At 53.6% G+C, this 15,708-nt stretch overlaps 6 protein-coding genes across 6 annotated transcripts; 4 read left to right on the top strand and 2 right to left on the bottom strand.

Moving 5' to 3' along the window:
* Positions 1-1,382: 1,382 nt before the first annotated feature.
* BO82DRAFT_316347 (telomerase reverse transcriptase) lies at positions 1,383-3,033 on the top strand (the record flags this gene model as incomplete). The annotated part of the gene is made up of 5 exons (XM_025632579.1): positions 1,383-1,838; positions 1,986-2,259; positions 2,310-2,558; positions 2,613-2,953; positions 3,004-3,033. Coding segments are annotated over 5 exons (1,350 nt in total), but the record flags the coding sequence as incomplete, so codon positions are not given.
* Positions 3,034-6,079: 3,046 nt separating this feature from the next.
* BO82DRAFT_148176 (uncharacterized protein) lies at positions 6,080-6,894 on the bottom strand. Its single transcript, XM_025630144.1, has one exon. The coding sequence runs from the start codon at positions 6,730-6,732 to the stop codon at positions 6,181-6,183; it is 552 nt and encodes a 183-aa protein (XP_025489134.1). The 5' UTR covers positions 6,733-6,894; the 3' UTR covers positions 6,080-6,180.
* A 1,254-nt stretch (positions 6,895-8,148) lies between these two features.
* BO82DRAFT_404797 (putative TBC domain protein) lies at positions 8,149-10,464 on the top strand (the record flags this gene model as incomplete). Its single annotated transcript, XM_025639448.1, has 2 exons — positions 8,149-9,346; positions 9,398-10,464. 2 exons carry the CDS (start codon positions 8,149-8,151, stop codon positions 10,462-10,464), a joined length of 2,265 nt encoding a protein of 754 aa, XP_025489133.1.
* Positions 10,465-10,904: 440 nt separating this feature from the next.
* Positions 10,905-12,218, top strand: BO82DRAFT_356922 (SDR family NAD(P)-dependent oxidoreductase). Its single transcript, XM_025635869.1, has 2 exons — positions 10,905-11,149; positions 11,283-12,218. The coding sequence occupies exons 1-2, from the start codon at positions 11,086-11,088 to the stop codon at positions 12,110-12,112; spliced, it is 894 nt and encodes a 297-aa protein (XP_025489132.1). The 5' UTR covers positions 10,905-11,085; the 3' UTR covers positions 12,113-12,218.
* Positions 12,191-13,701, bottom strand: BO82DRAFT_356920 (NADP-dependent oxidoreductase). Its single transcript, XM_025635868.1, has 2 exons — positions 12,609-13,701; positions 12,191-12,534 (listed from the first exon to the last, which is right to left on the bottom strand). Exons 1-2 carry the CDS (start codon positions 13,440-13,442, stop codon positions 12,286-12,288), a joined length of 1,083 nt encoding a protein of 360 aa, XP_025489131.1. The 5' UTR covers positions 13,443-13,701; the 3' UTR covers positions 12,191-12,285.
* Positions 13,702-13,912: 211 nt separating this feature from the next.
* dprC lies at positions 13,913-15,377 on the top strand. Its single transcript, XM_025635867.1, has 2 exons — positions 13,913-14,890; positions 14,970-15,377. The coding sequence occupies exons 1-2, from the start codon at positions 14,243-14,245 to the stop codon at positions 15,111-15,113; spliced, it is 792 nt and encodes a 263-aa protein (XP_025489130.1). The 5' UTR covers positions 13,913-14,242; the 3' UTR covers positions 15,114-15,377.
* Positions 15,378-15,708: the final 331 nt, after the last annotated feature.

Genomic DNA, 15,708 nt, shown 5'->3' with positions numbered 1-15,708 from the left:
AGTACGTATGTACATGTATAAAAGGAGTTCAATCAATAATGACTTAGGTTATCACTAGCCACCCGCCGGCCCGCCGGATGTCGCCCTCTTGCATCCGCAACCCTTTTGACAGACACCTGCAAATGCTGGCTACGAGAGACAGCTTTCAATTGAGATACGTCAATATTCTAACATTGCTAAACAGATAGTAGTAATAGGTGCTGCTGACTGCTGTCTTTCACCACAACAGTCAGTGACGACGACGAGTATGCTCTCGTGTGCAACCACTCGCGGTTGGGCCTGTAGGGGCAGAGATCGGCAGTCGCTTGAAAAGGTTTTCATGGTTACCGTTAGTTAGCGAGGCACCTGAAGCAAGCCTTCTGTTACCAATTCCATACATCATGACTGGATCGTACTTCACTTTCGGAAGAGCTGTTCAACAAGACACACGGTGTCGTGTGTACCGAGGATTATCCTCGGTGCCTCTCATCATCCCCTAAAGGTGACGGGTCGGCAGTTTCGAGCCATACATGGGATTCTTGATCATTGTCTTTTTTCTTTTCCTCTTCTTGTCTTTTCCTTCAAGGATCTGCGCCCCTGGCACCCACTGGGCTAGGACTTTACGGAGCAGAAAATAGACATATCGCAGACCGAACAAGGTTCATGTAAACAATAGGTGATCGCCTCAGCACCCTAAATCTAATAGAGTTCGCAGGCTGCAGGATCGCACCGCGTTCCAGACGGGGAGCTCGCTTCGAACAATAGGTGGAAGGCTCCCCCTTCTCTTCCTTCTCCTTTCTGCTACGGGCACTTCATCCCCAGCTCGGCTGCCCTTCAATAATTGACCACCGAAGACATGTTCCATTGGGGGACTAGCTTGCATCGAAGAGTGGAGGATGGGGTTCTTTTGTCTCACTGTAAAACACCACCTTCCCTCATCTCTGGTCGATCGCCCAAAACGGATTAGCTCCCATTGATCGCCAAACTGGGGAGGAAAAAAGGGACCGCAAGGCTGTGTGGCTAAGTCATTAACTAGTAACGATGGAGTAGTACTGTAGACTACTCCGTACCTGACTGTCTGTCTATTCCTGTATACGAGAAGGAATTAGCACGAAAATGGGGTGATGCTGCGCTTGGTCGCAAAAGCTCTTCTCAGACTGGGATAGACAGCCTGTGCCTCTTTATCTTTCCTGATTGGCTTAATTTCTACGCGGTCCAGGCGTAGCGTGTCATGGCGCGTCACTCAAACGCGCGCTTCCTCTCGTTCGCCAAGAAGTACTTACTTACATTGGTTGACTGGGTCACCTACCTTCCCTCATAGTTCGTCCCCCGGCAAAGGCGCCGGGTGATCTGCCTGTCGTCCGAGTGAAGCTGAGGAACAATTGGATCTCGTCTTCTTTCATATGGGGAAAAAGAGGAAGAGGCCCGTGAAGGGCAAGCATGCGCAAGGCCATTCGTCGCAGACTCGCATCACTACGGCCTCCACCGGTTTCAGGAATCCAAGTAGCTGTTCTTCCGACCATGCGACCAGACTCACACACCCAGTAATTTCGCTATACTACCAGAGAGTGGTAACTTTGAGGCAGTTCCTCTTGCGCCAAATACCATCAGTTTCACGATCCCGCCGTCGGAAAATCGTATCGATCCGAACGGATCCCGCAGAAGGCGCCTATGACTCGTGCTCGGATTCACACCGAGAACTAGCTATTCTCCTCGATTCCACTTTGGTGGGAATCACGCAAGACCCATCCCCTGCTCGTGATCATGAGCGAAGCCAAGAGTTGGCTGCGTTGCGCAAATCCCAACCCAAGTCTCAATTGGCGAGCACAGACACTGGGCCGCCATGTGCACAAGCTGAGGTATGCCTCTCACCCGAATTTGTCGTCCTTCATTCCATCAGCGCTGTATCTGCTTGCATCCTAGCTTCATACATTTCACTCCTTTGCGAATGACGTTTACTGGGCATTAAATGGATATGTTCGCAGAAAAGCTGACTTGTCCTGTAGCTCGTGGACCGTGCTATAGCTTTGATCTGGAAGCCATTCCTCTCCGAGTCCAAGAAAAAGCCGCATCATCTTCTGACTCGGGGTTTTCGAAGTGTTGTTGAGACGCACTTCTCGAATGAGAATGTTCAGAAGCTCAAAAGTGCGCCTTGGACGGAGGTTCTGGGATTACTGGGCAATAATGGGGAAACCATTATGCTGCATCTCTTGTGCGATTGTGGAATTTTCACAGCCTTGGACTCACGCAAAGGCATATACCACCAGATCTGCGGTATGTGTTCCTCATCGGCTCACATGGGGGTGATACATGACTGAGTAATTGGCTAGGGTATTCTCTCGAGAAACTTGATCCCGTCAACACGAAGCTACAGCAAACATCTTTAGAGTCAAATCGTCCCCCCGCTGGCAAAGGATCCGCGGTGGTTAAGGATGGCCAGCAGATGATGGCAGATTGCTGTTCTGAGAGCCAGTCAAATCGGCGGACGCCCAGTACCATTGCTTTCAACCGTCACCGCATGCTTTACGCTCCGCTCATGCCTGTCATCAAAGGAAAACCAAAATTGGGCCTAGGGAACCGTAAGTAAACCCCAGAGCCCTTTCTCGCTATCATTATACTGATAACTGGTGTAGATGTTCTCAACCGATTCTCCTCGTCCACCTCGCAGTCCAAGGCCGTCCACGTCATGCAACACATTTTCCCCTTGCAGTTCGCACTGACAAACATTTTTAAACCTGACCCGGAGAACGACTTGAAGTTTTCTTCGCGTGAAGATGAGATCGCAGCCAAATCAAAGAAGCGGAAACGCCCTTCCCCGGACTCCGAGCATCAGATCGCGAAAAACGAACGAGTCCAGCCGGCGAAAATCCCAAAGCGCCTTCAAGGACAGGCGCTGGAGCTGGTCCAACAATTACTCAATCGTCATAAGCGCTGCCCGTACGGATACTTGTTAGACTACTATTGTTCTTCAGAGGTAAGTGTAACTAGCGACCCTGCAATCAATACAATCAGCTAAGAACCTAGCGTATTGGTCCATGGAAATTCGGCCCACAGGATTCCCAATCGAGCGCTAAATCGAACCCACCGGCGTCCGAGAAGCTGACAACCCAGGAACGAGGACTCGAAATACGTGCGTTGAGTGGGAGTGTCTCTACCTCGGAAGGTCAGAAAGAGCCCGATCATATCGAAATACCCACGTATGATGCGGGGGAGCCGGCGACCAAACCAGCAAGTGTATTGAAGCCCAGTTTGACGGACTATGCGACCCCGACCTCTTCCATCTCGGCCTACTGTCAAGCCGTTATCCGTAAATTGATTCCACCACAATTCTTTGGCGCCGGGCAGAACAGACTTCACAACCAGAGTGTAATTTTCAAGAACGTTGACAGGTTTGTCCGTATGCGACGGTACGAAAATCTGTCCCTCCAGGAAGTGTGCAAAGGCGTTAAGGTTTGTTTGCACATACTCAAGATCGACATCGTGTCATGCATGCTAACGGGCCGATTATTGCTTGCAGATATCTTGCATATCCTGGCTCGGTCCCGCTGCTGGCCGCAATCAACTTGTCGATCCATCACATCATAAGCTTCCGCTCTCCGACCTGCAGAAGCGCACGGAACTCTTTCATGAGTTTATATACTACTTATTCGAGTCCATTCTCATCCCCCTGATTCGTGCAGCCTTTTATGTCACCGAATCCCAGTGCCATCGAAACAGGTTGTTCTATTTCCGACACGATGTCTGGCGCAATCTGACCGAGCAGCCGATAGCTGGACTGCGGGCTTCTATGTTCGAAGAATTGAGGCCGGAAGAAGCCCAACGGGTGCTGGGCCACAGGACACTGGGGTATGGGTCCTTACGCCTTCTACCAAAAGCCACTGGTATCCGACCCATTGTGAATCTTAAACGACGGATGCCATCATCGAAACGCACTGTAAATTCCACGGTCGGTCCCATCCTCAGTGTGCTGAACTTCGAGAAGATGCACAATCCAGCCCAGTTAGGTTCGTGCCTAAACTCGGTTGGAGAGTTGCATTCTCGGCTGAAGAGGTTCAAGAGGGATTTACTCGCGCGACAGCCGGCGGCTGTCGGTCCATCGTCTTTACCTCGGCTGTACTTCGTCAAAGTCGACATCCAGTCTTGCTTTGACACTATTCCACAACAAAGTATGGTCCGTCTCGTTGACAAGGTGGTTTCTGCAGAAGCATATCATTTTACGAAATTTGTGGAGATGAAGCCGGCAGACGAGTTCAACAATATGTGGCCGCTTCATGAGCAGCGGCAAAGCCGGGCCTGGAAGAGATGGGTGGGTAGAGCTGCCCCAACAAAGAGTCCCCAGCAATTGGAAGAGTTAGCCAGCAGAGGAGGCACCAGCCAACGAAGAAATACTGTCTTTGTGGATACATTCTGGCAATGGGAGAAGCATTCAGATGATCTACTTGATCTTCTTGAAGAGCATGTGCGGAACAACATGGTCAAGTTCGGAGAGCGCTTTTTCCGCCAGCGCAACGGTATACCCCAGGGCTCGGTCCTCTCCAGTCTGCTGTGTAATCTTTTCTACGCGGAGATGGAACGGGAGGTGCTGGGATTCCTCCGATCCGACGGTACTCTGCTTCTTCGCTTGATCGATGACTTCCTCCTCATTACGTCAGACCTCGCCCAAGCCAAGCGCTTTCTGCAGGTGATGATCCGGGGCCAGCCAGCGTATGGGATCTCCGTGAACCCTGCCAAGAGTCTGGTCAACTTCTCCGTCCAAGTGGATGGCGCGCACATCCCCCGCATCGTAGACGCTAGGTTGTTCCCTTACTGTGGTAGCCTGATCGACTCCCGCACTCTAGAACTGCACAAGGACCACGACCGGATCCTCGACGGGGGTGAATCGGTCGCGGCGAGCCTGACCAACTCCTTGACCGTGGAATCGACGCGAACTCCCGCCCGCTCACTGCATCGCAAGTTACTAACGTCCTTCAAGGCGCTCATGCATCCGATGTATCTTGATACTCAACACAACTCGGTTGCAGTCGCACTGGCTAATCTGTATGCGAGCTTCGCCATCTCGGGCATGCGGCTGTACCGGTACACGCGCGCCCTGTCCGGACGAGCACATCCTGCACCAGAGGTCGTAATCCGGATCATTCGTGATCTTGTCTATCTTGCCAACCGTTTGATTACGAGCCGTCGACAAGAGAAGGTCAACTCGGCCGCGATCTGTTCTGCGCAACCGGCCGAGGTCGAGTATCTGGCGGCAGCAGCCTTCCAAGCCGTTCTTGGCCGCAAGCAGACGCGGTACGTAGCTGTCCTGCGCTGGCTGCAGGCAATTTTACGCGAGACCCATCCCAAATCCACGGCCACCGCTGCTCGTCTGGCCCTAGTGGTGCGCCGCGGCAATGCCGTCTATGACAAGTGGAAGTTCTGATAGACTCCCGGGAGGCGTTTCCTTGGCACCGGCTTTGGCTGAGCGACCGTTTGTTTGGTTTTTACCTTTGCCTTACTCTAGCTTGTACCTGGGGTACTGAAATGATGTGGGCTGGTTGGATCAGGGGGAAAAAAGGACTGGAAATGGCTAGTATCAACAATCCCAGTCGGGGATCTTGTTTGTGTGAGCAGGATCAGACCAAGAACAGTGATGTGATGTAATAAACATGAGGATCGTGGTTCGTGTTGTGCGAGAACCGGTTCAGAGGCAGAGGGCTCTACCTTGGACTAGTGACGACAAGATTACTACAGCGACGGAAGCAGGAAATCCGGGTCATCCGCCAGCAGGAAAAGAGTGGTCCGTTGATCGGCAATCTCGACCGGTCCGTGAGTGTGTGAGATCTATCTCATGGATCATGGATGTCTGAGATGCCCGTGGACGGAGATATGGAGTACCTCCCCCCCCCCAGCAGATCCGATCGCAGCGAAGGATTGAACCCAGAGTACGTACTAAGTCAGAAGTCTAAGACACAATAAGGTTGCATTGTTGGTTATCATTGTTCCCAGATGACAGTGCCGCTTGTTCTAGTGTGGTGTGGTTGTGGGAGTGGGAGTGGGTGTGGGATGTAACCGTAGTGGGTGGTGGTGCGAGTATTTTCATTAGTAGTTAATAATCAATCTCCAATTGTTATTCGTTTTGCTTTCGTTTGACTAACTACCGCAAGCGTGGATGACCCAAAACGGGTTAGGGCTGTGGACTAACTTTTTGCTTTAGGGAGTGGAGAATTAGTCCTCTCGAGTATTCAGGTACAGTACGGAGAAGTACCACAAACCCCCCTCCACCGAGGTCAGTGGCGGTCCACCTCCGAAAGGTGCTCGTTCGATGCGTTCCACCGGTACGCCCGGTACGTACCTGGCAATCCTCAATCCTCCAGGCCGACAACCCACGGAACCTTTACCATAGGGACGAGGATTCTCTGGGTCAGGGGTGAAGTACAAGAAGCATAAAAAACAGAAGGGACGGGTTTTATGGTCTATCAATAGGCGAAGAAAACAAAACAAAAGAAAAGAAGAAGGGAAAAAAAAAAAGGAAAGGGGGAGGCAATTTTTGGATCGAGGGTTCTCAGGATCGATCTGGAGTCGCAGCCCTGAGCACTGCGCAATTGTTACCCTCCCCAAGTTCGTCTGGAGAGTAGAGTAGCAGCGCACCTCCTCACAGCCCAGCGATCTTTCCAGTCGATCTCGTCTCAGCTGTGGCGGTGCGTTGCATCTCTGATTTGCCTCGGGGGAGTTCCTCTCCTCCTCCTCCTGGCGGGGGGGGGGGCCGGTTTCGATCATCTCATCATGGTGCAGTGGTGCCCTCACGTCGAACCACTCGCTGGTCCTATAATGGTTCAGAATTCAGAAACTACTAACTACGTTTCATTGGATCAACTGAATTCGTCGTCCTTCTAGAAAAGCTAATCTCATTCGTCTGTATCTGGCAACTCATCAGTGGTAGTGTAATTTAACCGTGAAAGCCGGTAATCTTCTGGTAAAATGAGATTGAAAGAGATACTAGAGAAAGAGAGAGGGGCGGCATTACCTGGAACTGATCTTACCGGTAGCCAGCCAATGAAGCTTTTAAGGTGGGAAATGGTATTGCTGGGGCTTCATTTGGTGCGGTGTTAGCGGATTGGCCAGACCGTCGTCGACAATGACAGTGGACACTGCCGACAAGTGAACTAGGGAGTTAATAGTCTAGTGGTTAGTTTAGTTAGCAGGTGGCAGCAGCCTGGCTTACCTCCTGGGGCACACTGGGGCGTAGATAAAGAGGAATTCGAGGGATTGCGATGGCCTGAGGCTCTCGCTGGTGAGGTGCAGTACCAATTCAGTACAGTACTTTACCAACTTGGTACTTAGTGCTCTACTGAGCAACTTCGCGCAGTAGGAGGAGTCTAGCTGTTACCTAGTACTCTTTCCCACGTATGTGTATTACCACCTCATCCACTCTCCCTCTCCCAATCCCTCCCTCTCGCCCTCCGTTCTCCTCCCTCTCCTCCACTCTCCATCACCGGATGCAGCAAGTTCATCATTTCCCCGTCACTTTAGTGTAGTTCCATTCATTTGTTCTTCCTTCTCCTCTTCCCCTTCTCCTTCTTCTGTTCCCGCTTTGTCCAACTCTTTGTTCCCATTATTTCTTTTCTTCACTCTCGTCTTTCTTTCCTCCTTCCATCTATTATTCCTTTCGTTTCCCTGCATTCCTGTCTTTCGCTTGTCAAGTCAATCGTTGAACAAACAATACTGAGTACCCTCCGTACAGCACATACTCCCTCTCCTTCTGTCTATTCCTTCGTTCTCGATATCTCCCTACAGTCGATGGTTAGTTCCTCTCCCGTCTCCTTTTCTCATCCCTCCCTCCCCTCCCCTGCTGTTGCGGCCCCCAATGCGCTCATTCTTGCCAACTAACGCCTGATCTTCCTGCCCAGCTCTTCTCGAATTGACCCACCCCCGGAATATTACAGCCTGGTCCAACGGGCGCGATTGCCGTTCGACTTCACTCTTCGTGTATATCAGATCCACCCTGCGACGTCGAACGCATCATCATTGAAACACTTTTTGCTCTGATTGGGTCAACGCTCGCGGCGCGATCGGAACCCGGCGCAGTCAATTCTTTGTTTACACCGACCTCATTCGTCTTCCCAGAAGTCTATAATTGGGTTCGTTTTTCCCACTGCTGGAGCGTGTCGTCTGAAAATCGAAGCACTGTCCGCGATGACGACCATCTGCTCGACTCCAAATTCTCCGCCCGATCTGACCGGGTCCAAATCCTCCAAGTCTTCCTCCTTTCGTTCATCCTCCCAATATTCCGGTCCCGAGGCTCTTTTCACCGATATTGCCAACTTTGAAGAAGTCGACCTCCAAGACGAAGCGCATATCGCCTATATGGACACCAAGGTCCCTTTTAGTCGGACGGGCACTATCACGCAGACTTTCCCAGCCAGGATGCAGGCCAAGTCAGCTGTAGTTACGACCCGCGATTTGACCGCCGCGAAACCGAGTAAATTGACGGGACAGACCAATGGCACACTGACCCAGCCGGGCCGCGGCGGATACAGCACCAAGACTGGAACCCAGCGGGATTCTACTGCGAATAAGCATGCACCGCTTCAAGTATCGAAACCCCGCCGATCGCGATCGAATTCGCCTTTGCGACCCAATTCGAGCTTAGGATCCTCACCTTCCACACACAGCTTGTCTCTAGCCCCGGATGCTCCCCGGACACTCAACCGCAAGCCATCCTGGCAGCGCACTCGCAGAACGCTCAAGGATCTGGAGGAGGAATACCACGATTCTGATGATGATTTGCCCGAAGATGCCAGTCTCTGGAACGTTCCCATCTCTCCCCGACCGATGCAAGATCGAGCCCCTTCCCGGAGCACAAGTCCCAACGGCCGCAGCCCGGGACCCCGGCCATTGCCACTGTCACATTCCGTCTCAGACGTGACACTTCCAAAGTCCCCCTCGGGCTCTCGATCCCCTACGTCACGAAAGGCTCGCTCCAAGCCACGGTCCAGCTCTGCGGGGCCGGAACGAGGCCAGATTTCTCCTCGCAATCCCCGAACCTACTCGTATAACAACATGATGTCGGACCTGTCGGAAGAGGCGCGGATCATCACCGAAGCGCTGGAGTTTCATGCTGACGAGCGAGAGCGTCGGCGCGGAGAGACTTTGCAGAGCGGGCTGTCTTCTTTGAGGTCTAGCACGGACTCCAAGCAGGGCTCAAAGACCCCAATTGAACTTCCACCGTTGCAGAAGTCCAATATCATGATTGACCCATTGCCTATCAGCAAGGAGAAAGAAAAGGTGCTGAGTCGGACACGGCCAAGCTGGCTGCCGCCAAAGGATCCCTTGGAGGAAAAGCGGCATTTGAAGGAGTACAAGAGGATGATGGCACAATCACGGGAAGCTGGTAAGTCTGCGTCTAAGGCTAGCTTCGACAGGTCACTAACCTTTCAAACAGACAAGCGTCGAGCTGCCAAAGTCGCTTCTGAGAAATGCGAGAAGGACAATACTCGGGAAACCCTCCAACAAATCTGGGACGAGTACGTCTATCCAAACTGGGACAATGTCATTCAGGAGCCGCGCACGCGGGAGCTCTGGTGGCGCGGTGTGCCGCCGCGACTCCGAGGGTCGACCTGGCAGCGGGCCATTGGCAACGAGCTGGCTCTCTCCGACGAAACGTACAAGAAGGCGTTGCAACGGGCCAAGGACGTGCGTGCTCGCCCTGACAGTGATACCGGGGAAAGCAACAAGCGAATGCGGGAGTGGTTCGCGACCATCGAGCAGGACGTGTCTAAGGCTTTCCCGGATCTGAAACTATTTCAACCTGGTGGTCCGCTTCGCGAGACGTTGATCGATGTCCTGGAGGCTTACTCGATGTATCGGAGCGATGTTGGATACGTCACTGGACTGCATACCATTGCGGCCCTTCTGGTCCTCCAGTTCCCGTCTCCATCCTCCGCGTTCCTCGCTATGGCCAATGCGCTAAACCGGCCCCTTCCTGTTGCCTTTTTGACACTCGACCGCGGGGCTATCGGTCGGACATATTCGCTAGCGTCCGCGACGCTTAAATACAAGTTCCCACGCCTTTCGACGCACCTCTACGAGACACTGCGTCTCAGTGATGAGGAAATCTGGGAACCGATGTTCCGCTCCCTCCTGACCAACGGGCTGGACTTGGAGCGCCTGAGCCGAGTCTGGGACTGCTGGGTATTTGAAGGAGATCGGATCATGATTCGCGCGGCGGTTGCGACTCTGGGCAGCTTGCAGCTGCAGCTGTTCGGCTTCACCAAACCCGACGACCAGAGTCGACAATCGGTGCAGGGAATCCTGAGCTGGGGACCGCGTCAGGCGGGGACCAACAGTAGCACAGAGCAACGCCACAGTGCACCGGCAGCTCCTATGCCGGCAGGTTTTGGTGGTGGAGGTTTAGCATCTTCCGGGGTTGGTGACTACTGGCGACTCTCCTCGGCAGGCGACGAGGATGGATTTATGAGCGAGGTGAGAGAAGCAGGGAAGGTTCGGTGATTACTCCCATTCGTTTCTCATTTCTTATTCTTGAACATAATTCTGCTGCAGTGGATACAATATTGGCTGCAACTGTTAATAGGATGGACTGGTCTGTCTTTAGTTCAGTGGGTAGTAAATCAAACTCGCTGTATATACATAGGAACTGTTGTTCTGTTGGGCTATTTTTCTTCATTCCTGGCCGAATCACTAGCTGGGTAGCTGTAGATATCATCACAGATAGAGTGCCGTTCCTGAATGTGCTTAGCAGTAAGGCAAGGTGGGATCAACAGGGACGACGGTTAGTGAACAGATCGTATACTACCATGTACTTCTCACCATCACCATGACTTCATCCGCCCCGGCGCTCGAAAACGTCATACTGATGATGGTGCCCTAAAAACACCTACATTAAACCCACTCAATCACGCCAGCCAAATAATCCTTCCATGCACTACCATCATGTTCAATCGCAGTATTCTGTTGCCACGCTCTCTCGGCGCATCATTACGCCATCGCCCAAGCCAGCTATATAGCCGGCTATCTCTTCCCGCCAGTGCAACTGCATCCAGAACCTTCACAACCTCACGACCTACACTATTCGCAGCAACTACACCTCAATTCAAGAAACCAAAAACCACAATGGCATCGGAAGTCAGCAACACCAACTTCACTCTGGAGAGCCTGTTCAATGTCAAGGATAAGGGTACGTTTATACCTCCAGGACTTTGACCTCAAGTATATTCAGCACACTTCCGTGTTCCCGCGTCATACTTTCACGCACCCATTGCACCTCTTTTCTTGCAATCCACACCTGCTAACACTGCACCCACAAACAGTGGCCCTCATCACCGGCGGCGGCAGCGGCATCGGCCTGATGGCCACGCAGGCGCTCGCCACCAACGGCAGCAAAGTGTACATCACAGGGCGGACGTCGGAGAAGCTGGAGCGGGTGGCGGAGCTGTACGGCGGCCAGTCGGCGAAGGGGGAGATCATCCCGCTGACGGCGGACGTGACGGACAAGGCCAGCATCCAGAAACTGGTCCAAGAGATCTCGTCGCGGGAGTCCGGCCGGCTGGACATCCTGATCAACAACGCGGGGATCAGCAGCAGCACGCAGAACACGGAGCCCGACAACGCGGCGGAGCTGAGCAAGGCGCTCTTCGACGAGAGCTCCTCGCCCGAGGAGTGGGAAAGCGTCTACCGCACCAACGTCGTGCACCCCTACCTGGTCACCGCGGCCTTCCTGCCCCTCCTGCAGAAGAGCAGCGAGCAGGCCCACGGCTGGAGCAGCACCGTCATCAACGTCACCAGCATCTCCGGTATCGTCAAGACCAGCCAGCACCACTTCGCCTACAATGCTTCCAAGGGCGCCGCCATCCATCTGACCAAGATGCTGGCGCATGAGATCTCCAGCTCCGGGCTGCGCATCCGTGTCAACAACATCGCCCCCGGCGTGTTCCCCAGCGAGATGACCGCTGGTGAGAGTGATGAGAAGCAGAAGAGTGCCCTCGAGAAGGAGAAGTATGAGGGTAAGGTCCCCGCTGGACGACCCGGTAAGGATGAGGATATGGCTAGTACCGTGTTGTTCGCGGCCACCAACCAGTACCTGAATGGGCAGACGCTGGTCGTGGATGGAGGCTATGTTTTGGCCGCGGGTACTGTCTAAATGCAGCTGTGTGGAGTGTGGATATGATTAATGTCTTCTTATGAGAATGTTGTATTATGTTGATAATGTATCGTGGCGCCGGAGTTGACCCCTAGCTAGTCCCTAATGATATCATATTGTCTGTGATATTCTAGATATGTCTACTTATAACAACCGTGGTGTAACTTCTCAGCTTACAACTTAGCCTTGTCCACCTTGATTGCCTCGCTCTCAGGCACCACCTCCACCATCATCTTACCCGTATTTACTCCCTTGAATAGATTGATCAACTCGTTGGGCGTCGTCTCCAAACCGCCCTTCACAATGTGCTCCTTCCGCTTGATCTTCCCTTGACTTAACCACGTGCCCAGCTCCCTCAGCGCAGCCTCATACTTGTCGGCATAGTCAAACACAATGAACCCACGCATGGTGATCCGTTGCGACTGTGTTTTCGTTAGCAGCCGCCAATCGTGCCCACCCACCAGCACTGCTCGGCAGAACCCAAAGGAAAACTCACAATGACCATCAGATAATTCTTCGGCCCTTGGGGCTTCTCGACATTATACTGGCTAATGGCGCCGCAGATGACAAACCGCGCCCCCTTGGCCGCGCGGAACAGACACGCATCCAGGATCTCGCCGCCCACATTATCATAGTACACATCGATGAAATCCGGAGTAGCCTCCTTAAGCTGCTTGCGCCAGTCCGTGTCGCGGTAGTTGATGGCGGCATCGAACCCCAGCTCCTCGCGCAGGAACCGACACTTGTCCGCGCTGCCGGCGATGCCGATCACGCGCTTGGCGCCCTGGATGCGCGCGATCTGGCCTGCGACCATGCCCGTGGCGCCCGCCGCACCCGACACGACGACCGTATCGCCGCGTTGCGGGCGGCCGACCTCGGTCATGCCGAAGTACGCCGTCAGCCCCGTCATGCCCAGCACGGACAGTGCGTCCGTGGGCTGGCACCCGGCCGGGATGGTGATCTTCTCGATCGCCTTCGCGGGCAGAACCGCGTACTCCTGCCACCCGGAGTGCGCCGCCACCCACTCCCCGATTCTGTAGGTGCCTGCCAGCGCTGCGCTGACCCGCAGGATCTGGGCGATGCTCTGCCCCCGCATCACGCTGCCGACCTCCACGGGCGCGATGTACGACCGTTTGGCCGTCAGCCATTGGCGCATCGCGGGCTCCAGCGCCAGGTAGTGGATGCGCACGAGCACTTGGTTGTCCTTCAGGGGCACATCGTCCGGGATGGTGGCTGTCTTCAGGGTGAAGGTGCCGTTGCCGCTGAGCGAGGGGTCGATGGCGGCCTTCGGCGGGTTGGTGTAGATTAGTTGGCGGTTGGTGAGAGGCATTATGGGTGGTTTTTGGTTGGTTATAGGTCGGTGGGTATCTATCAGAGTTGGTATGGATGGAAGGGATCAGAGAGGTTGGGGAGGAAAGGTCGAAGGGGTCGTCGGCTCAGATAATGGACTCCAATGAATTGAACCTCGGCTCGTGGAGAAGAAGCTCTTTGAGGTAAGATGTCCGACCAGAGGATCGCACAGCCGAGGCGGGGGGTGACATCTGGGGATTAGTGCTGAGGATTTGGAACAAAGAGAATTTGGACCCTATATTGAAGAAAGACAGTATCTTAATACGAGGAGGAGACGAGCTTTAGCTTGTATAGAGAATGGAATTGCAGTCGTGGAGAAGCGCGGTGCATAATCGAGTAGAAATGACTAATTCAGCATAGGCTGGCATAACTTATCTTCCCGCCATGCCGTACATGACATCATCATCCCTCTAATCGATAACATAGATCACCTGATCAGCTGCTACTTCCAGACCAGACTGGACTGTACGTTAAGCACTCTTGGAATCCTGGATTCATCGTGTCCCTCATATGAAGAAGGGACTGTCGATCCACCAAGCCACGGCACAGGGCCTTTGTCTGACTGGTCACATCCCTCCCACCCCACGGTTTGGGGACAATTGCCCCAGGGGACGACACTTTGTGATCAACTTGACGTCACCGGCTCGCGCGATGATGTCGATGTCGCTCATTTTGCCTTCGATGATGGGTATATAACATCCCGAAAGTGACAGGTGGAGTGAACTCCCTAAGCTTGAACCAGGCAGAACCTTTTTTTTTTTCGTTAAACAAAGAATCACGATGAATACTACTTCGCAGACCCCATACTTCGATACCAACGCCGCGGCCACCGGCACTGCTACCCAAGCTGGGATCACCAGCACAGGCGATGCCAGGACCGGCCCGGCCCCGACCACTGCTGGACCGCATGGCTCCGACATGGCCAACAAGGCCGATCCCCGCGTCGACAGCGATTTGAACAACCGCGCCCAGTACGCTCCCGGCACGACCACCTCGGGCAACGTGCACCCGCAGGCCACCGCGGGGACCGCAACCACCTCGACGTCGGGCACCTCGACGCGGGGCCCGCACAGCTCCTCGCTGTTGAATAAGCTGGACCCTCGCGTGAACAGCCGCACGGGGGAGATGTCCACCAAATCTACAAACCAGTCGGGCTCAGGTGCGATGCGCGAACCGACCGATACGACAGGCACCGGCACTGGCACCGCAGGCGGAGTAGGCTATCAGCCTACGGTGCCTTCCTCTAGTCAGGGGACGCGGGCGGCCGGCGGTGCTAATCCTAGTACTACCGCTACCGCCGGCGCTGCTGACACTACCACCACTGTTCCTGCTACTGGCACTACTGGCACAACAACAGCTGGCGGTCAGTCGGCGCGCACGGGCGAGAATGTCGGGCGCGGGGTTAAATCGGTAGCGGCGGGGATCCACGTAAGTCACTAATCTCCATAATCACTGGTTGCAGCCTTGTACGGTCCTTGTGCAGAAGCTGACGGGGCCATTAACACAGGGGGCCGGAGAATCGCTACGCGGTGGACTCACCGCAGCTGTAGACTCAGCCTTTGGCCACGATCAGGGTGCGGCTAAGAACGCAGCCATTGCGGACAAGGGCGAGCGAGAGATCGAGACTGGGCAGTTTGGGCGCTCGCACTGAAACAACTTGGCCTCTAGTTCGGGACTTCTCGTTCGGGATTTTTATGCGATTACGATGATACGACTGATGCTGATGCTTGTTGTTTGATTGTTTTCTCTGATTAGTCGACAGAGTGGATCCAGCCAGATGGCTGCCTGTTTGTAGCCAACGATTGTCGATTGTCGATTGTGATGGTGTAATGAGTAACTATGTACAGTACTTTGTTTGTATTATATATGTATAATTGTATCCAGTATGTGCACTGTTTAGGTATGCAAATGAAGCCGAATGTCCATGGTTCCTTGGCGCACGAGCATGTCTGTTTCAGCTTGTAGCTTCGCCGAGTCAACTTTCCCTTATACAGCATCAAATTCGGCTGTGTTGAATCCTTCGCCAGCTTAGCATTGCTATTAATACGTAGCATGTGCTCCAAGACGTCTTACCAAACGATCTTTCCGATGACGGGGGGGAGAAAGCTTCGCCCTGATCCACTGTCAACTGAGTGGTTTCTCAGCCTTCCGGCCCTCCCGGGGCTGTGCCGGTGGAACCGTTTTCTTTTCTTTCTCTCTCGCTCGCTTTTCGCCTTTCTTTCTTTTTTTTTTTTTTTTTTTTCTCT

The sequence above is a fragment of the Aspergillus uvarum genome (genome assembly GCF_003184745.1).
Source record: "Aspergillus uvarum CBS 121591 unplaced genomic scaffold BO82scaffold_51, whole genome shotgun sequence".
Classification (NCBI taxonomy): Eukaryota; Fungi; Ascomycota; class Eurotiomycetes; order Eurotiales; family Aspergillaceae; genus Aspergillus; species Aspergillus uvarum.
The sequence above is the reverse complement of the archived record's forward strand: the minus strand, read 5'-3'. Positions and strand labels throughout refer to the sequence as shown.